The 22,310-nt window shown below is 38.7% G+C and overlaps 1 protein-coding gene across 1 annotated transcript in view; it reads right to left on the bottom strand.

The window, feature by feature from the left end:
• Nucleotides 1-22,310, bottom strand: part of ptpn1 (protein tyrosine phosphatase non-receptor type 1) — a 92,426-nt gene that overhangs the window by 19,152 nt on the left and 50,964 nt on the right. Inside the window, exons 3-5 of the mRNA XM_028812084.2 lie at nucleotides 19,041-19,141; nucleotides 9,864-9,962; nucleotides 5,416-5,553 (exon numbers count right to left, since the gene is read on the bottom strand). Coding sequence (XP_028667917.1) covers nucleotides 5,416-5,553; nucleotides 9,864-9,962; nucleotides 19,041-19,141 — 338 coding nt within the window. The remainder of the gene's footprint in view (nucleotides 1-5,415; nucleotides 5,554-9,863; nucleotides 9,963-19,040; nucleotides 19,142-22,310) is intronic.

Raw genomic sequence — 22,310 nt, 5'->3', positions numbered from 1 at the left:
AATTTCCTCCTGGAGCAATAAAGGATCTTGCTGATCGCGCAAAACCCTATCTATATGAAATTCTCTTCTTATAATTTGTGCACCGATATCAATTGGTCGCTCATTCATGAATGGCAAAGCCATGACTGAATGAATTCCACGTACTGACACTGATTAAGTGTGTGAGCTAATCCTTGTTTACATAGAACAAATATGCTCCGAGCAGGTTTGAGGATTTGGATGTGCTGCTATGACAACACATCCAGCAAGAGTTTCGAAAAACCGATAGATCCAGGATCATGCCAAATCGTCAACAATTACATCCAACTTAACGAGTAATCCACGTACGAAAAATATACCCCTCTGCTCTTGAAGACTCAGACCCCTTAATTGTTTCTTTTTCCTTAATTAGCAGACAAACAATAACGAGATACAAAATGAGCCAAAACAACTGGTGTCCATCATACAATATCTGAAAATAAAGAACGATGAAGGTCTTGAGAATGTCGATCTGCTCAGGGTCACAAAACATTTTAACAGTGCTCTTAGAAAAGAGAAAAATGAACAATTTCAGAAATTTCTGCTAATGCACCATGAGCGCAGCAACAAGCCAGAGAATTAAAGCATGGGTTTAATTAATGACAAGAACTGGCACCTCATTAAGCAGCTGGTTGGAGTTTGGTCTTCTGTTGGCTCACTCACTTCACATTTCATTTCTGTTTGGGTGCCATTTAAGGAAAGAAATAAAGCAATTCAGAGGAACAAATGTTTAAAAAGCAATTCAATTAAAATGAATTCACAAGAAGTTAATTAGCAGCACAAACAAGGCACTCATTAAAAAAAAAAAAAAAAAAAAGGGGTTAGAATGAAAACCTGCAGCCACGGTGGTCCTCCAGGACCGGAGTAGGCGACCCCTGGTTTAGTGGACTTCTAGAATGCAATTATTCAAAAATATGCAGAGGACAGAGTCATGGGATTTTTTTCTTTGCAGTACCTTCAGTTTCACGCAAACATTATAAGGAAAACAGATTCTAAATATGTGATGCAGTTTATTAGCGGAAAAAAAAGTGTAGCTGAAAAATATACTTATGTATAAGTATATTTAAAGTATAATCACAGCTGTATAATCATAGTGCGATCTATCAACAGAGAAAAACTACCTTGCTGTAATCTGGGTTTGATTCTCACATATTACAAGTAACGTTTTCTTTAATCAAGCATTTCCCTGATTATTTTTGTCATGGCCCCCAACTGGGGCCACATTGTTTCAAGTTATTTATTGCCATTTGGGGTTCTAGGCACTCGAAGGGAAAAAAAAAAAATGAATGCAAAGAAAGTTTTCCGATAACGACTATTGCTATATAGTAAAGGTATAATATATTTAGGGGGGAAAAAAAAAAAAGTGATGTGAAATTTGTAATTACTTTTTACCTTTACAGTTTCTTACTTGGGTGATTCTGGGTAACTCGCTTATGACATTTTATATGTAGGTATCTGACTATCAAGACTGAGCTAAGTTGGTAGAACACCAGATATTCGCTTTATATGCTACTAGATACTAATTTTGTCCATCAACAGAGTAAATCTACAAAGAAAATACACACATACTGTAATACACAAACACGTAGGTATGAACACACAGAGATGCCCAAGGTTTATTACAAGAACAATAAAACCACCTTTGTTCCTCCACAAGATGATTAAAGTAACAAAAACCGAGGTCAGGATAAGAAAAGGACAGAACACTGTGGAAGCCAAAGGATACCGAGAAACGAGTAACTGAAGAGGCGATACAAAAATGAAAATCAAATGCAGAAAATATACCATAATCAGAGCACAAATTATATCGCTAGGCCCTAGTTGTTTGACAGTTAATTATCATTAATTACAAAACACAGCTTTAAAATCCACCGACAGATAAGGTGGTATGCAAACGGCACCTTATTTTTATATTGTTACTAGCATCACAATAACAACTAACGAGGCATCAAGTCATTAAGTAAATAAAAATAAATAAAAATAAAAAATAACTTCAGAAATAGATTCCTCATGTGTCAGAACCCTGACAATATAAAATAAACTGCACAACACACACATTCTCTTTATACATGTTGTCACGCACGAGCGCTTAGGGAGCCGCGGAAGGACTCAATAGCGAGCGCGAAACCCGGTGCAAAAAGGGAATGGCAGGCATCTAACTTCTCTCTCTCTTTTTTCCCCCAGAAAGAAGGAAACGCTGACACCCTAATACTCCCACGATAACAACACTTCCTCGTTCTCCTTCCCTCTGATGACATCACGTTTCCCAGAAGACCATTCATCTCCTTACCCAGCATTCCTCGGATTGGATTCCGGTCCCCCACTATAAATGTTCCCCAGTTTCCCCCTGTTGGTTGTCGAATGTCGATGTGTACTGAACTAGTGCTGTTTTTTTTGGTTTTGGCATACTGTACAGTATACGGGGCCAGAAGCCCCAACCCTTTATCTTGTCTCTGTGCTTAATTTTACAGTGTATAGTATCAACTGCAGGAAAATATTACTTAGATGACTACATCCTGAGAAACCGTATATATGCACACTTTTATGGACAGAATTTCTAGGCGCAGCCAGGGTGTTGAGGGGGTCCGGTTTGGTGGGCTCAGGATTGGGTCACTGCTTTTTGCAGATGATGTTGTCCTGTTTGCTTCATCAGGCCGTGATCTTCAGCTCTCTCTGGATCGGTTCGCAGCCGAGTGTGAAGCGGCTGGGATGAGAATCAGCACCTCCAAATCCGAGACCATGGTCCTCAGCTGGAAAAGGGTGGAGTGCCCTCTCAGGGTTGGTAGCGAGATCCTGCCCCAAGTGGAGGAGTTCAAGTATCTTGGGGTCTTGTTCACGAGTGAGAGAAGAATGGAGCGTGAGATCGACAGGCGGATCGGTGCGGCATCTGCAGTAATGCGGGCGCTGCATCGGTCTGTCGTGGTGAAAAAGGAGCTGAGCCGCAAGGCGAAGCTCTCAATTTACCAGTCGATCTATGTTCCTACCCTCACCTATGGTCATGAACTATGGGTAGTGATCGAAAGAATGAGATCGCGAATACAAGCGGCTGAAATGAGTTTCCTCCGCAGGGTGTCTGGGCTCTCCCTTAAAGATAGGGTGAGAAGCTCAGTCATCCGGGAGGGGCTCAGAGTAGAGCCGCTGCTCCTCCGCATCGAGAGGAGTCAGATGAGGTGGCTCGGGCATCTGATCAGGATGCCTCCTGGACGCCTCCCTGGTGAGGTGTTCCGGGCACGTCTAACCGGGAGGAGGCCCCGGGGAAGACCCAGGACACGCTGGAGGGACTATGTCTCCCGGCTGGCCTGGGAACGCCTTGGGATTCTCCCGGAAGAGCTAGAAGAAGTGGCCGGGGAGAGGGAAGTCTGGGCATCTCTGCTCAAGCTGCTGCCCCCGCGACCCGACCTCGGATAAGCGGGAGACAATGGATGGATGGATGGATATATGCACACACACACATGCAGATCTGCACATAAATATATTATAAATGGACATCAGAGTTTAAAATAATATAGGACTTTCATTTGTAATTATTTTCTCATGATTGCAAAAGTACTGGAAATAATCAGTTGTGTGGCAGAATTGACAGGTGTCTCAGCAAACTTTATGTTTCACTCTCAGCACATTTTTTCACATTATGTATTGTTCTGATATCTGCCAGTGTTACTCTAGACTTTTAGTATTTTGTTTTTTTAGGTCCTTTCATTACTCTCTGCTATGTACTGTAAATGGAGCATTTTCATCATTAAAGAGCTAGTATGCACTGTCACAAGGGATGAATGTCAATCTGCCCACAGAATGCTTTGCTCCCAAGTGAGCACCAGGTGTTAAACTGATCTCACAAGGAATGTGAAAAGTGTGCAAGTGTGGAATCAACTCAACAGGGGAATGAATGTGTGAAGCGAAACGGCCCTTATACTTGACAGAGCAGAATGTAATTATTTTTTGTATACTCAAATTGAAGGAAGCAGGAATCAAAGTAATTCAAGGAACAGTGGGCAGAGGGACTCAAAATTGACTTAAACACTGAAAGTAAAATGTTTTCGTGCAAGGAATTTGTTCTTAATTGGGTATTGCTAAAATAAGCAGTGGCCCAGTGCTAATCCTTTTGTGATCCAACTTTTAATTCATATAAATGACGAGACAAAAATGTAACTTATTAAATGGTTTCATTTGCAGAAGACACTAAACAGGTAAACATGGACGGAATTCTGAGTTGGATAGATAAGGAGGCAGAAGCAGTTTAATGTAATTGTATTTAAACAAAAAACAAAAAAAGCACAGTTTTACCTAATTTCAAATATAATTAGCAGTTGGATATCTGAAACTTGAAAGTATTCTTTAAGAAAAGGAATTAGGAAGTGCGCTGTCTCATATAGCGTAAAACAAGGATTTTAGATTATATAGCACGCAAGGTCCAGTACAAATCAATCAAGGTCAAGTATAAGCCACACAATCCCCTTTTCAGAAAATCACATACAGTTTTCGCCTACATATCATAAAAAAGACAAATAGCAGTGCCAGGGAATGCTGAATGAAGAGATCACACTCACTCGAGTACTGCAAGGAATATCTAAAAGGTACAATTATCTTTTTCAGTTTAAGCATTCAAAGAATAGAAGTTAACATGACAGTAGTGGTAAAATTCTAAAGGGAATTGGTACGGTAAAAAAACAAAAAAAACCAAAAAAAAAAAACCACTTATTTACTTTAAAATGAGTCCTTCATCTATGACACACGTACACAGATTGTAATTTTTCTCCAGAATTTAGCCTTAATCATCTTCAAAGTATTTCTTCACATTGTGACCCATGAATATTTTGATGAAGTCGTCAGGCAGCTGTACTCTGAGATCTTCAAATCTCAGCTTGACTTTTTATTATATGAAGAGGCTGATAAGCTACTGTAAGTTGGCTATAAAGCTATTCCTTCTCAAAATCTTCATGATTTTTAATTGGTGTACAAATGTCCAGAGTAATCAGTAGGGCATTGTGTATCATTGACCAAGCTTCTAACCACAATATCATCATGGGAGATAGTACAGCATAATTGGCAAGTCGGGGTGACAACTAAATATAACTAACTTACTAAAAAATGTAATCAAAAAAAAGGAAAAGGAAAAAATGAATCATAAGGCATCACCTCACTTTCATTGTCTGGCCTCCAGATGACTAATAGACAGAAGTGCAACACAGCATATCGTTGACTATAAGCTTTCAATTCCCCTTCTACTACATTAAGAATTTTTCTCCTTTAGTTCATTAAGTAGGTATCATTATTAAGAGCGTAAGGAACACATAATGGATACAATGACCATTTTAACATTTTTTCTCTATGAAACTACTTGTTTAAGAACCATATTTTGTAAAACTATTCTATAACACATTAAGTAACAGCACTTACTGTTAAGTTCTTTAGCTCCAAATGCCGTACTGTATAATAGGATTTAACATCCTCTGAAATAAATGTCAGCTGTAAATTTACATCTTCAAACACCATCTCTTTTTCAATTTCTTGGGGCCAGTACTGAGCACATTTCATCTGTATGGAATAATAAGAAAAAAAATATTCACTCATGACATACTGTTATTTTTGATCTGTTTGTAAACTAAGATTAAGCAATGAAGTTTAATTCATTAGATTGCTATAAATTTTAATCAGGCTCAAAATAAAACAAAAAAAGCCTACTAATTTTTCTAATTTTCTAATTAGGGGTAAAACAGAAGTATGGTTTCCTCCCAGTCACACAAAGATCACACGGCATAAACTAAACACAATAATGATTCACATAGGAAATGGATTAAAAATGTCATAATTCGTCGGACACCTTTATGCCCAAGGTAAAATATAAAAAGTGTATATGCATTTTATATTACACACACACACACACACACACACACACACACACTCATATGAAAAAGTTTGGGAACCCCTCTTAGCCTGCACAATGTATAAAATTAAATCAAATGTGAAAAACTGGCTGTGCGAAAATGTGGGTCCCCTTGTAATTTTGCTGATTTGAATGCCTGTCACTGCTCAATCCTGATTACTTGCAACACCAAATTGGTTGGATGAACTCGTTAAGCCTTGAACTTCATAGACAGGTGTGTCCAATCATAAGATATAAAGGTATTTGAGGTGGTCAATTGCAACTTATGCTTCCCTTTGACTCTCCTCTGAAGAGTGACAGCATGGGATCCTCAAAGCAACTCTCAAAAGATCTGAAAACAAAGATTGCTACATGTCTTCTGTTTGGATTGTGACTTTCAGTCTTCCAGAACTCCTCGTATCAGAGTTTCTTCCAATTCCCAATTGCCTTTGGATTGTGTGGGACACCACTTTACTCACTGACACTTTGATTTTTTTTTTTTTTTGGCAATTTCTCTAAATGAACGGCCTACATTTCTAAGGGTAATACTGCTTTGTCTCATTTAAATTGTTAATTTCCATTCTCATGCCATTATCATTGAATTTATAACTTTCTACAGTGAAGTATTGTCCAAGTAGTGCTTCAGAGGGTGTAGTAACAGTCAGTTCCAACTCTGCTTTAAGACAGACAAGAGTTTTTAAGTAATCAAAAGAAGTTTATTTACTTATTAGAAATGAAGAACAGGCAGGTTAAATAGTTTGGTCAAAGTAAGGCACCAAGTCTGATGTCTGAATCAGCAGCCTTGTGGAATTCAGTCCAATGTACCGGCCAGAGTTCTCCAACAAAGCGCCAGAAGCAATTATTGTTGCGAACAGGCTTTTGTATATATTATGTGTCTTAAACTACAGAAAATACAACAGCTATCTCAACAGTACACCTGTCCATACAAAACATTGTTTAAAATCCTTAATATAAATGGAAAAAGCACAAAGTATCCACATATTCTTTCTAAGATATTAGAAAAGTGGTCAGCAACCTTTTTTAGCCATAAGATCACCTTTTGAAATCAAAACATATCAAACATCTACTGTCACATATTATAGTCAAGTAGCAGTAACAATCTGCCATATCAATTACATAAACTGACTGCTTACTTACTTTATTAGGGTGCTGACAAATATGGCCTTAACTTTCAGTAAAATGCCTGTGGCTGCACATACCGGCAAGTGCTTTGTAGTCTGGAGTAGAGGCTGAGACAGAACATCTAATCCAGTCGGACAGAGGATCATCTGTTAGGCAAATGTTTGTCACATTCCCCCAACTTTACCCATCAAAAAATTTGGCCCCATATTTTACTGTTTTCAGAGTGCATAGTACAGCACGATTAAATACATCCAGTGTGTATGGCTCATTACTTTAGCACTGCATACTAGTGTTTAAAGTGCATTTTTTAATTCTTATAATATTGTCTAATTATACAGAATTCCAGATTTTTTATTCATCTATCTATATAATGCATTGCAGTAAAAGTTGCATAGTTACAGTAGATCTGGACCACCCTAATAATTAATATATAATTATATATATGAGTGAATTAGTGGTATCTGGCATATATATATATATATATATATATATATATATATATATATATATATATATATATATATACACAGTAATCCCTCCTCCATCGCGGGGGTTGCATTCCAGAGCCACCCGCGAAATAAGAAAATCCGCGAAGTAGAAACCATATGTTTATATGGTTATTTTTATATTGTCATGCTTGGGTCACAGATTTGCGCAGAAACACAGGAGGTTGTAGAGAGACAGGAACGTTATTCAAACACTGCAAACAAACATTTGTCTCTTTTTCAAAAGTTTAAACTGTGCTCCATGACAAGACAGAGATGACAGTTCTGTCTCACAATTAAAAGAATGCAAACATATCCTCCTCTTCAAAGGAGTGCGTGTCAGGAGCACAGACTGTCACATAGATAGAGAAAACAATCTCTAGCAAACAAATCAATAGGGCTGTTTGGCTTAAGTATGCGAAGCACCGCGGAACAAAGCTGTTGAAGGCGGCAGCTCATACCTCCTCCGTCAGGAGCAGGGAGAGAGAGAGAGAGAGAGAGAGAGAGAGAGATAGAGCGAGACAGAGAAAAACAAACATGCAAAAATCAATACGTGCCCTTTGAGCTTTTAAGTATGCGAAGCACTGTGCAGCATGTCGCTTCACTAAGCAGCTGCACAGAAGGTAGCAATGTGAAGATAATCTTTCAGCATTTTTAGACGAGCGTCCGTATCGTCTAGGTGTGCGAACAGCCCCCCTGCTCACACCCACTACATCAGAATCAGAGAAAGCGCAAGAGAGATAAAAAGAAAAGTAAGTTGGGTAGCTTCTCAGCCATCTGCCAATAGCGTCCCTTGTATGAAATCAACTGGGCAAACCAACTGAGGAAGCATGTACCAGAAATTAAAAGACCCATTGTCCGCAGAAACCCCCGAAGCAGCGAAAAATCTGCAATATATATTTAAATATGCTTTCATATAAAATCCGCGATGGAGTGAAGCTGCGAAAGGCGAAGCGTGATATAGCGAGGGATCACTGTATACATATATAAAAATGCCAAATACCAAATTAATTCACTCATCACGAAATCTCCAGAACCATGAGGACTTGATATTTGGAATGTAGGTTACTCTTGGCCCATAGGTGCTCGCTAAGAAACGGTTTTAAAAATTTTTGTGCTCCAAGCACGAAATTTCGTAATTTTTTTTTTTTTTTTTTTAGACCTGTTTGGATGTCTGTTCGCTTTTCATGACAGAACTACTTAAAGGATTTAGATCTGTTTTTTTTTCTACGATTTGAGTGAACATTCCGTTGATATTGCGACTACTCTCATTGCGCTAAGAATCATAGTCTGCTTGCAGGAGCAATATATTTGCGCTAATCCAAGACAGAGGCTGCGGCTTGATGGGACGGGATTGGATCCTCCTCACTGTCCTGTTTCACTAATACACGGGCAAAGCCGCAGAGGATGGTTAGTATGTATACACATTCATATTATGTTATATTATATATTATATTATATTATATATAAGTAATTGCACATATCTAATCCAGATTAACTTTAATTCACTTAAGACTACTGTTGTATAGCATTCTTTAGTGCTTAAGAAACATGACTGTACAGACTTTTCATACATAAAAAAACATTTTATGAAATAAAAAATTTACAGATTAATATCTCTGGCTAAAATGAAGTTGAGGCTGTGTTAACAGAGATTCATTTTGGGGGGAGGCTATGGCCATTAGACAACAGGTGAGCGGGCAACAAAAACACCATCCATCCAATTTCTAAACCCACTTTATTTTGAATACGGTTGTAGGGTTGCGGCTGGAGCCTAGCCCACCTTTAACAACATTCTTGTTACTACTGCAATGGCCTTTTAAGGTTAAGGAAATTTGTTTTTCTAAACCTAAAATCCCAAATGGATAAAAAAAACTATGTGCATAGTAATCAAGAAATCGTACACACATCCATTACAGTCAGTTTTTCCTACCTCCGACAGCAATGTGGGCATTTGCCTAATTCTCAAAAATGAAAAGGACTGCCTCATTCACCGCTTAAAAAAAATCTTTGCATAAAGAGAAATTAGTTACAAGTAACACAGACTACTGTATATTGTCATACAAATGTTACTGAAACTACAAACATAAGGAGAGCATACAGACTTCACATAGACAGGGATTAGGCACAAGGTCTAAGCCATGTATGTTGGATGAGTAGAGCTGCACCACCAATTACTGTTCTATTATGTCACTCCAGCAAGCATGTTTAGGGGAACACTCCGATTAAGATCCGACACACAGAATATTATTATACAGTTTAAAAACAAAGTAAAAAATAAAACTCTTCCTGATACAGAACACATCAGAAGAAATCTACTTTTAATTACAGATAAACCTGGGCAAAATACTTACAGAACCTTTCTCTATGACTCTGTTCAACATGACCACACCATGGGTACGCTGTTCCCACACCATTTCCCAAAAATGTCCACAAGTGTTGGGCAGTGGACCCTGGGGAAGAAAGAAAGAAAGAAAGAAAGAAAGAAAGAAAGAAAGAAAGAAAGAAAGAAAGAAAGAAAGAAAGAAAGAAAGAAAGAAAGAAAGAAAGAAAGAAAGAAAGAAAGAAAGAAAGAAAGAAAGAAAGAAAGAAAGAAAGAAAGAAAGAAAGAAAGAAAGGACAATGTTAGACTTATTCTAAATTTTAACAATGTAACTTTTCTCCTCAAAAAGGGTTCTCTCAAATCAAATAAGATAAAGCAGTTTTTGTGTAAAAATGGGACCTTTTAATATATTTAAGCAACAAATTGTCAAAAATTTGTATCACAAAGTTAAATTAACAAAATGTTAGCATGAAAAAAAAAAAATTAAAAAGGATCACACACCATTATTTGATAATTGATTCACCAATAAGAATACTTGAAGGGAAGTTCACCCGTTTCAGTACACACAGTTAAATAATGTTGTGAATGCAAGAGGACAAAAAAGTGAAATAGTTGTGATAAACTCACGTTAAGACAGGGTGAATATGCCAGCTCCACAAAAATAGCGATCACACTGTAACTGAGCCTGGTTTCAGGAAGCTATGAAGAAGCAGTACTCACCAACGCGCTACAGTGTCACTCATGAGGAAACATAAATGGAGCCCAAACTATACTTTGGCCACAACTGTTTGATCAAATAGCATATCAGCAAGATTATTTCTTAGAAACTATTTCAGCAGCTCAAAAGGTAGTCAAACTTTGCATAGATTACATTTTAAAATGTAATATAATGTGTAACTTACAAAGTGGTTGTTACAGTGAAAGAATTTTATTCGTCCTGCCATCCATGGGTATTCAAGATGGCAAATAAAGGATATAGTGGACTTGCACTGGGAAAAAGTAGTTGTAGTATTTGTAGCAAAGGTTTATGGCGTCACTATTATGTTATTATGATAAAGTTGCATGATAGAGGCCTTTTATTGACATCGCTCCCTTTGCAAATGTGCTTGAGATTTCCCCCCTCCCCCACTGCAACACTAACAGCAGAATAAAAAATATTCATATATTACACACTTGGCAGTGGTGTTAGTAGCAGTAATACTGTTACGCGTATAGAAATATTTACTTTAAAACTGTTTTGTGCAGTGCTTCAAGTGGAACCAAATCACTGGTGGTACTCTACATATGGCAATTCACTGAAAGTTGCTCAAACAGTTGAGGGCTGGGGTAGTCCCCCATGAAGATTTCTGGCAGAAGTGCCAGTAGTCAAAGGTACACTATGAAAACATGCTGGTATGGTGAAACCTACATTGTTGTGTCATTGCGAATCCGTAACAATCAGTGAAGGTCCTAGTCCCTCGTGAAGATTTCTGAAGAGGAGCTTTGTACTTAATGTTACACTAAGAAAATGTTATGGTACCGCGAAACTTACATCGTTCCATCCCCGCGAAACAATGACAATATCCCCCGTGAAGAATTCTGAAGAGGTGCAGGTATTCACTGGTACCCTAAGAAGAGGTACCAGTACTCTATGTTGAAACTGGAAGAGATGCCGATACCGTGTACTGGTGAGGAGACCCACTCCAATCACTGGTTTAGTGTTAGTGTTGACAGGCTGGCAACTATACACATTTTGGCTCTCCCACTCACTACTAACAAATAAGGTGCAGCAGCCAACTTAAATTTTTTATGACAAATTAACTTTGACAGATGCTCCCACAATTAAAAACAGATTATAGTTGCGCAGTATACCAGCACTGAAAATATACAGCAGTAGTAGCATTTTGTTAATTTCAGCGCTGGAAGTAAATTGTAGTTTTCAAGCACCTCACAGTTATTTCTAAGCATGACTGGAACCCCAGGGAACCCACCAATCCTTGTTGAAATATATCAATTACATATTACTCCAATCACCAAGGAAGAACAGACTCTTCAAACATATTTTATATATCTCAATACGCTGGAAACTCAAAGGGGCGAAAAGCTCAGCATAATGATCTGTAGGGCAAAAGGAAGGCACGCATATTTGCAGGCTGGAGGAACTAAACAGCAGTGAGATAGGAGAGGGGAATGAGTTATCCATTATTTGCTTCTGCGGTGTTTTCGTACAAGTACAAAAGCTTCTATTGATACTAAAGTCAAAGTTTTAGTACTGATTAAGTGGGGTGACAGGTTGTTAAAAATGTCAACCACATTTTTGGTCTTGGCCATCAAAAGTTGACCCCTCCTTGCCAAGCCTGGCAACTGTTTTTAAAAGTTAGTGGTGGGCCCACCATTTTTGTTTCCACACTTGCCCTTTGCACTTCTGAAATTCCATGAAGGAATCTTCATAACATTATGCAATTATACCAAGACAAATCCATCCATCCATTTTCCAACCCGCTGAATCCGAACACAGGGTCACGGGGGTCTGCTGGAGCCAATCCCAGCCAACACAGGGCACAAGGCAGGGAACCAATCCCGGGCAGGGTGCCAACCCATCGCAGGACACACACACACACAAACACACCCACACACTAGGGACAAATCTTCTATTGTTATGAATGTTACCAAATATGTCCACTACACTGTCTATGTCCCATGTGTGTGGCTGTCATTAATAAAAAGTAAACACTCCATAATATGAACAAGTACTTTAATAATCTTGTCACTGTACCTTAGATTTTCATCAGAATGTCTGCATCTCACCTTCCAGAGTTATCAAAGAAACCAATAAAACTCCAGAATTAAGTCCACATGTTCAAGTTCTTCCATGTAAACCCTGAATACAATGAGGACTGATTTAGGTCATTTATGTTAGGTAGAATAACTAACAGGGGGCTGGGTGGTCTCGTGGCCTCGGAACCCCTGCAGATTTTATTTTTTTCTCCTGTCGTCTGGAGTTTTTTTTTTGTTTTTTCTGTCCTTCCTGGCCATCAGACCTTACTTTTATTCTATGTTAATTAGTGTTCCCTAATTTTATTTTCTTATTTATTTTGTCTTTTCTCACTTTCTTCACCATGTAAAGCACTTTGAGCTACATCATTTGTATGAAAATGTGCTGTAGAAATAAATGTTTTTGTTGGACTATGTATACTGGACAGCTGTATACAATATGAAATGCCTGTTGTCTCAACTACTTGCCAAGCAATAAAGAAGAAAACGTTTTGACCTTATCCTCGATTGCCTAAAAATACTGAAGTTTTAGTCGCAGCAATCATTTTGCGTGGACTGTGACATGCCAAATTCTAGAAAACAAATTAATGACAGAGTGAGTTCTCAAAATATTAGCATACTCTGTGAACAGTTTTGTAAATTCTATGAACATGCACTTATTGACAGACCCTGTCACGCTCTGTCCTCTAACTTCTGTCAGTAAAGTAGTGACACTCCATCTACTAAACACTTGTGTACAACACGTGCTTCCCCATTTCATCGACGTCTGGCACACTCGATATGTTCCACTCTACCCCTGCCAAGAATTTTCCGTAGTGCGCACTCACTTTAAACATGGGTTCCTTTTAAACACTTTTGTTTATAAATTTTGTCACATGATGGCTCAAAATATTCACTTTTTTAGCGTTGCAGTATGTAAATCTAAAAAGACTGTTCTCTTTTTCCCTCATTTTCATAATGAATTTGACTAAACAGCTGCATATCTGTTACAACATCCACTTATCCCAAATTCCAGATGCAACCACCCAGTTAGGAACCCCTGACTTAAACACTCCTTTGAAATCTGGTGTCTTTAACATGCCTTATTAAGCTTTAAATGGATGCAAAATAAGCTATTGGCTACACAATTGCTGCAACCACTGTCCGGCTTTATTAGCAAGCACATCCATACAAATGGACTGTCAATGCATTAACACCATTGAATCTGTCAAATTTTATTGTACTAAAAAAGAAGGTCCTGCTCTTTTTTGTTAACTTTCTCAGACTAAATTTGGGCACTGTTCTACTTTCTTCTTTAATTTTCAGCCCTTCACGCTCTTCAAAACAAAGATATAATTTCTCTGAATTCCTTTCCACAGTATGAGAGTTTCCCATCCAGCCTTAGTCTGCCAACTTCCGTTCTGATCCAACTAAACTGCTATTCTATACAAAATAGGCCGATTTAAAACGACAAAAATTATATAGTTTTATGAATTACAAACAGCAGAAATACATTACTTGAACAATTTCAACAGCTGTCTTTCTGTACACAATATGACTCCTCTAAGCTTCCAATTCTAGGAGTCTAAATAACAAAAAGAAATGGGTTCAGTTACAATACTGGGCAATAATGAGCAATCAGGTACATTTAGTATCAACTGCAGATAGTTTCTGTCAAGAAGGTATTCAAAATGGTGTACTCGAAAGCTTGCTGACCAGTTAACGTTCATAATTTTGTCCTATTACTTAAAGTGTGGACAATTTTATCTGTAGAGATCCAATTAAACTGGGTGTCTCTGTGCTTTGATGGGCGTCTCTGTCTATAGCCGATAGACAAGCTGCAGCTTTACTTCTGTGCTGGGAATTCCACTGGCACTGTGCTTGCTAGTTAATAAATAAATACATTTAATAAAAAAAAATGTGCGCCAGGGCAGTGATACCCCTGTTAAAGACTACACATTATTTCTATGTGGAATAGTTAACAGTAGCCTACCTCGCTTTAACAAAGCACATTGCTCCTCACTGCTTATTCTAAATTTTACAATGAAAAAATGCAGCACATTCTTAATGAGAGAAAAGAAGGAAAAAGGGTCTGGGGCCATGATAGCCACCACTTTTCTGCAGGTCTCTGAAGAGGTAAATGACTTCTAAATTTATCAGTCAACTAATAACAGAACAATAAAATACTGACTATTTTCAAACATTAAAGTATCATGCCACATCAAAGGGATAATAGTGTATACTGGGATACCTGGGAATTTCTCCCTTTTTGTTAACTCTTTTTATTTATAGATGAAATTTACAGCCAGTATATTAAAGTCAAATGCTAGGTCAAAAAATGCACATATTACATTTTAGTTTTTCAAAGTATAGGTTCAACAAAGGAAAACACAAGCTGAATTTATAATCTAGGAATGCCTAGATATATTTTCAAAGCTTCTCCTTAATGTTAAGGGAGGGAAGGAGCATGGAACTTGACCTGGCCCTGTTCAGATCCTCAGTAATAATTCAAAATAATAATTACATTTATTTAGTGATTTTCTAACCTACTCAAAGCACTTTACAAAGACCGTGGGGATCCACTTCAAACACCATCAACGTATAATATCCACCTTGATGAATAGCAGCCATTCCTGTGCTGGCACCTCAACATGCATTAGATATTAGGTGGTTAGAGTGATAGTCAATCAATAGGGGACATGAGATGATTAGGGAGCGAGAATGACAAGGCCGTGGTGAGCAATGTAGCCAGGACATTAGGGTACAAACTATTCTTCGCCAAAAACACCCTGGGATCTTTAATAATCTCACAGAGTTAGGACATCAGTTTTATGTCTAATTCAAAGGGTGATGTCAATTTTTAATATCACAGTGTCTCATCAATTCACTGGATCATTAGGAAGCACACACAGACCACAGGGTAAGTGCCTCACCAGTACCTCTTCCAGCAATAATCCTTATTTTTTCTACATGTTCTTCCAACAAAGTACTGGCCAGGCCAAAACATGCTTAGACTCAGGTGGATTACCTGCTCTGAAGTGAAGGTGGCATGGCTGCTGTTAGCGTAGCAGAGGAGCTATGGATAAATATAGCAATGAGAGGAACCAATCAAAGTGATTTGGGTGTGTAAATTACATGCCATGTAAGGTAATGGGATCCAACCACACATATATATATTATATTATATATTATGTTATATATGTCCGAGGTTCGATTCCCGAGAGGGAGTGCAGTGGAGTGTGTACACCTGATGAGCCCAGAATGAGGGCGAAACACGTGTCGTGTACTCTTTGCATTTATTTGACAGTAAACTATTTCAACCATTCTATGATCTGCTCCTCACAAACTGAGGGCACTGTGGCGGATGTTAGCAGATTGCTGACCAACCACAAGCGTTACCTGGTAGGTAACCACCCATTCAATCAGATTGTGACACAGACTACGAATGCCGTGAATATATATATATATATATATATATATATATATATATATATATATATATATACACACAGTGGTGTGAAAAACTATTTGCCCCCTTCCTGATTTCTTATTCTTTTGCATGTTTGTCACACAAAATGTTTCTGATCATCAAACACATTTAACCATTAGTCAAATATAACACAAGTAAACACAAAATGCAGTTTTTCAATGATGGTGTTTATTATTTAGGGAGAAAAAAAATCCAAACCTACATGGCCCTGTGTGAAAAAGTAATTGCCCCCTTGTTAAAAAATAACCTAACTGTGGTGTATGACACCTGACTTCAATTTCCGTAGCCACCCCCAGGCCTGATTACTGCCACACCTGTTTCAATCAAGAAATCACTTAAATAGGAGCTGCCTGACACAGAGAAGTAGATCAAAAGCACCTCAAAAGCTAGACATCATGCCAAGATCCAAAGAAATTCAGGAACAAATGAGAACAGAAGTAATTGAGATCTATCAGTCTGGTAAAGGTTATAAAGCCATTTCTAAAGCTTTGGGACTCCAGCGAACCACAGTGAGAGCCATTATCCACAAATGGCAAAAACATGGAACAGTGGTGAACCTTCCCAGGAGTGGCCGGCCGACCAAAATTACCCCAAGAGCGCAGAGACGACTCATCCGAGAGGTCACAAAAGACCCCAGGACAACGTCTAAAGAACTGCAGGCCTCACTTGCCTCAATTAAGGTCAGTGTTCACGACTCCACCATAAGAAAGAGACTGGGCAAAAACGGCCTGCATGGCAGATTTCCAAGACGCAAACCACTGTTAAGCAAAAAGAACATTAGGGCTCGTCTCAATTTTGCTAAGAAACATCTCAATGATTGCCAAGACTTTTGGGAAAATACCTTGTGGACTGATGAGACAAAAGTTGAACTTTTTGGAAGGCAAATGTCCCGTTACATCTGGCGTAAAAGGAACACAGCATTTCAGAAAAAGAACATCATACCAACAGTAAAATATGGTGGTGGTAGTGTGATGGTCTGGGGTTGTTCTGCTGCTTCAGGACCTGGAAGGCTTGCTGTGATAGATGGAACCATGAATTCTACTGTCTACCAAAAAATCCTGAAGGAGAATGTCCGGCCATCTGTTCGTCAACTCAAGCTGAAGCGATCTTGGGTGCTGCAACAGGACAATGACCCAAAACACACCAGCAAATCCACCTCTGAATGGCTGAAGAAAAACAAAATGAAGACTTTGGAGTGGCCTAGTCGAAGTCCTGACCTGAATCCAATTGAGATGCTATGGCATGACCTTAAAAAAGGCGGTTCATGCTAGAAAACCCTCAAATAAAGCTGAATTACAACAATTTTGCAAAGATGAGTGGGCCAAAATTCCTCCAGAGCGCTGTAAAAGACTCATTGCAAGTTATCGCAAACGCTTGATTGCAGTTATTGCTGCTAAGGGTGGCCCAACCAGTTATTAGGTTCAGGGGGCAATTACTTTTTCACACAGGGCCATGTAGGTTTGGATTTTTTTTTCTCCCTAAATAATAAAAACCACCATTTACAAACGGCATTTTGTGTTTACTTGTGTTATATTTGACTAATGGTTAAATGTATTTGATGATCAGAAACATTTTGTGTGACAAACATGCAAAAGAAATCAGGAAGGGGGGCAAATAGTTTTTCACACCACTGTATATATATTATATATATATATATTATATATACATACACACACACACACAGTGGAACCTCGGTTTGCGAGTAACTTGGTTTACGAGTGTTTTGCAAGATGAGCAAAAATTTTTAATAAATTTTCACTTGATAAACGAGCGAGGTCTTGCAGTTCGAGTAGTTTTTCTGCTGAGCGTCATGTGATCACAACTGAGCTGATGGTTCTTCTCTCTCTCTCTCTCACTGCGGGATTGTGGGCAATCGTCTCCTATTCTCCGTCTGAGTCGGCGTGCCTCACTCATATAGTCAACGAGCGTATAGTGTTTACTACAGCATTAGCATTGTGACTGTGTGTGTGCGCGCGCGCGTGTCTGTATATGTGTGCTCGCGCGTGCGTGTGTGCTGTGACGTGCGAGTCCCCGTCTTGCACCCTAAAACACGAAGCTGAGTCTCAGTACTTTATAGCAACAAGCTTTATTCAGCTTGAAACAGCAACAGCGTGGTTATTTATACACAGACACAGCAATCAGGCAGGGCCCTGCACATTTATAATGTTCCTTGTATCACCCATTGATGGCAGGCTCTTATAGCGTGTCTGCGATCTTTTCGGATTCGCTTTTACGGAGAACTGCTACAGCACTGGGAGACTGCGATTGCTTTGGGGCGCTCTTCCGCGTGTAGTCCCGTTGGGTGCAATCCCACAAGAGTTTAGAAACTTACTCACACCAGCCATGATTCTTTTCAAAGGTAAAGTGCAAATTAATTTGTTTTATGTATTTTTACTTTAATTATTTTGTATTAATCATTTTTATATGAATAGTTTTGGGTTGTGGAACAAATCATCTGAGTTTCCATTATTTCTTATGGGGAAATTCACTTTGATATACGAGTGCTTTGGACTACGAGCACATTTCCGGAACGAATTATGCTTGCAAACCGAGGTTCCACTGTATATGGAAAACTGTTCCTCTCACAGCCGTTCTAAAAGTGCCTAGAAATTAACGAGAACAGCATACAGACTTGACAGAGTTTATTTTTTATCTCCAGCCTAAGTAGTGTTTGTGTTTTACTTTGTTTTTTCTGTCCTCCTGGCCATTCAAGCTTACCTTTTCTTTGTTACATACTGTATAATACTGCCTAATCATATTTGTTTATGTTTTATATTAACTTCATTTTATTTAATTTTGTAAAGCACTTTGAGCTACATTGTTTGTATGAAAATGTCCAATATAAATAAATGTTGCTCTTGTTGTTAAAGAAATCTGGTACGAGCCTGCTACAGCCACCATTCTGACCAGGAAAGGTGGGCTAAAGGTTTGCAGTAGAGAGAAGCTGTAATTGTTAAGTACCCCAAAACTGTAATGGAGATTTACCTGTGTGAGGATGTAGTTGCGCTGAGCTTCCTCCATGGAGATCAAGCTGGCATTAATGTAATCATTATCACCCAGCTGTAAACGAATTCGGCTGTGGTCAACTGTGAGAGAAAAAAAGATTGTGCACAACAATATTATTAAAAAAGAAAAAAAAAATAAAATAAAAAAAACGCATCTCCAGTCAATGTAAAATTACACAAAACCACCTGTTAAAAAAGGAATGTAGATAAGCATTCAATTTTTTGTTTTCATATAAAAATGACAAGTTATTATTTTTTAAGTATGGGATCAATTTTTCAAATTGAATTTAGACTACTTTCAAATCTGGCACTAAGTCAGCTACAGACATATGAGACTTCAATGTGACCCAAGTTTTAAACATTTGAATAAGAACTGTCAGTAGATTTACACACCCAGCTAATTTTAATGACCCCATAAACCTATAATTTTAAATTTTGTTTTTGCACCCGCATCCAGCCCTGCATGTTGGCCCTCCAACCTGCAGGGAAAAACTTGGGGGTTGGTGGCAGAATTGGCACTCCAGCCACCATAAGAAAACCTCACAGTGTTCCACTCCATTTTAACTAGTGTGGTGCTGAGGTGTCACCCGTTGCATGGCCGCACTCGGGTCCTAATCTGGATCCTGAGTTGGTTTGTCATGTGGTGGGTTAGGCAATGCACTGTATCAGTGCATGCTCCTATCCTCTTCCTCCTCCTCATATCTCTGCATTTAAAATTAAGATGGATGTCTGTACTGATCCTGACATGCCAATTGAAAGAAACCGAGGTAAAGACTTGATACTATGCAATTTTTGACAGAAGCACCATGCTTTAAGAGCACAGTTTTACGGCGGCGGCCGCCGCCCCCCCCCCCGAGAGATTTTTATAGACAGATATTGACAGACCATTCCCCTTCGACATTATGTGACTGGCAAACCATTGATTTGCATCAGAACTGTTCACGTCTTGCCCCCACCATCTTAGTTCCTCTTTCACATTCATAGTATCTGCCGCGGATATACAAAAATGGAGTCATTTGCATTTGCAGTGTAAATGTAGCCATAGTAGAGTAAAAACAGGCAAAAGGAAAGTGGAGGAAAAAAAAAAACAACATCATTTAGTGGCCAGGAATGAATACATGTTCAGAGTTATGAACAACCATCTACATGCTGCCAGACCTACAAGAAGCCAGTAAGCAATCTTCTTTCCTAGGTTGGATAAATGAAAGAAAAGGCAATTTGGAATGGCAACATTTTCCAAGTAGAGTTAATTTCACGAAGTGGCATGACCTCCAATGGACTGATCAGACTCCCTCACCTGACATGGTATTTCTATCTTAGCAAACAGGAGTCACGGTCACAGAAAGAAAAAAGTGTACTAATGGAAGAATAGGGAAGTGTCAAGAAGGGTTAAGGATGTAGTTATGTACCCAATTCACTGCACAGAGGTGGCAAGCAATCCCATACATTCATAGCCCTGTGCAGGTGACTTCCTATGTATAATTATTTCTGTGTTATAAAGACACAAAGGGGCTCCGCCCCCTGCTCGCTTCGCTCGCCTACCCCCGGGGTTGGGTAACCTGAAATACATTGATGAATGTCTGAGATATATCGAATTGTAAAAGGTGTAGATGACGAACAAAGGAAGTAAAGAACCCATACCATGGCACATTAGAAGGATCTATTGGAATACTTCTTTATACACAACATTGGTAGTAAAATCGTTGAAAGAGTGCGTCATCTGGATCTAACACGTAGATCTGTGCATATTTGCGTTTGTGATTTGGCTCAGGGTCCACTGTTGCAATCCGATGTAATATTTGTCTACATACGCGAAAGCAGCATGGGCCATCGCCAGCTGGTGGCCTGATATTCACCCCGGTAGATGTAAAAGCAAATAAACTATTGTAGGATCTAATGCGGTCCATAATGTTTTTACTTTTGGGTACATTGTTAGTTAGAAACATTCGTAGATATTAAGGATATTCATCTAAAGGAGGCAGTCTAACCTGACCCCTTTGACAACAACGTGTAAACTCTTTAGTTGTATTGCCAGTTGTTTCCTCAGGGAAGTTAAGTGAATGACAATGATAGCAAATGATATTCATTAATCCTAATGAATGGTCATTAATAGTGGACGCACTTAAAACCAAAAAGCTGTCAACCTGGGTGGGACGCTACAATACTTTCTAATTTTACTGCTTTCATATTGTGTACCTTTGTCTGCATGTGTATCGCGCCATTGTTCGTTTGAGCGTTTTGAATTGCACTGCTTTCATAATCTCTTATCTGCCTTTTTTTCTCTCCAATGCCTTTGGGTGTCTATTCTCTGTATTGTGCTTATACGCTTTCTATGCGCGGAGAGCACATGATTTGTGTGTTGGAATTGTTTCAATTTTATTATCTTCACTTTTACTTTAAAGCTTCATTAAAAACAATATTTTCTGGAGACACATTGTGACAACGCAACGTATAACTGCCCGTGAGTGAATATTGTTTCTGTTTCTGTAATAAATAATTCGAGTTTTTCTGTTTGTTCGTGTGATTTATTGATTGTCATAGCAAAAGCTATTCTCACGGTAAACTGTAAACATTTTACTACGAATGGCATATCACGATCTCCTTTGGTGTGTAATGTTACTCGCGGAATATACACATCACCTTTTCATTTTGCCTGTTAAAATTTGCATCACTTCTCCGAGATCATCAATATACACCTGACCGAATTATGTACTCTTTGAAATTTAACTTGTCGTTCCTTTAACTGTTGTGGGACCACAGATTCTCATAGCATATGGTCCATTATTGTGTAAATCCACGTTTTATCCATTGAATGATGCGAATGCGAAAAGACTTTTGTTGTCTACTCTTTTTTTCAGACCTCAATTTGGCCTGGTATTTTTTCAATTACACCTGGTTGTGATGATTAATCACCTTTTGTTTGCGGAAATGCAATCGTTTCTATCTTTTCTTTGATACTGTAGTGACTGACATGACAAAGTGTCACAAAAGTTTTACCTGAACAATCGCTGACTTCCTAACCCCAAACACAACTTTCTAGCACCCTCTCCAACGCCCCCCCTATTACCGCATGAAATCAATACCCCGCTATCAGTCTTCCGTGCTGTACTCCGCCTTCCCTCAATCAGACCTAACAGTCACTTAAAACCAAAAAACAAAAAACACACTTACTGCAGCACTGGAGTAGGAGGGAGAATAATTACTGCCCACCAATCTACCAAAAATGAATTTCAGGACCTGAAATACACCA

This window comes from Erpetoichthys calabaricus, chromosome 10 (assembly GCF_900747795.2).
Source record: "Erpetoichthys calabaricus chromosome 10, fErpCal1.3, whole genome shotgun sequence".
Taxonomy (NCBI): Eukaryota; Metazoa; Chordata; class Cladistia; order Polypteriformes; family Polypteridae; genus Erpetoichthys; species Erpetoichthys calabaricus.
The sequence above is the reverse complement of the archived record's forward strand: the minus strand, read 5'-3'. Positions and strand labels throughout refer to the sequence as shown.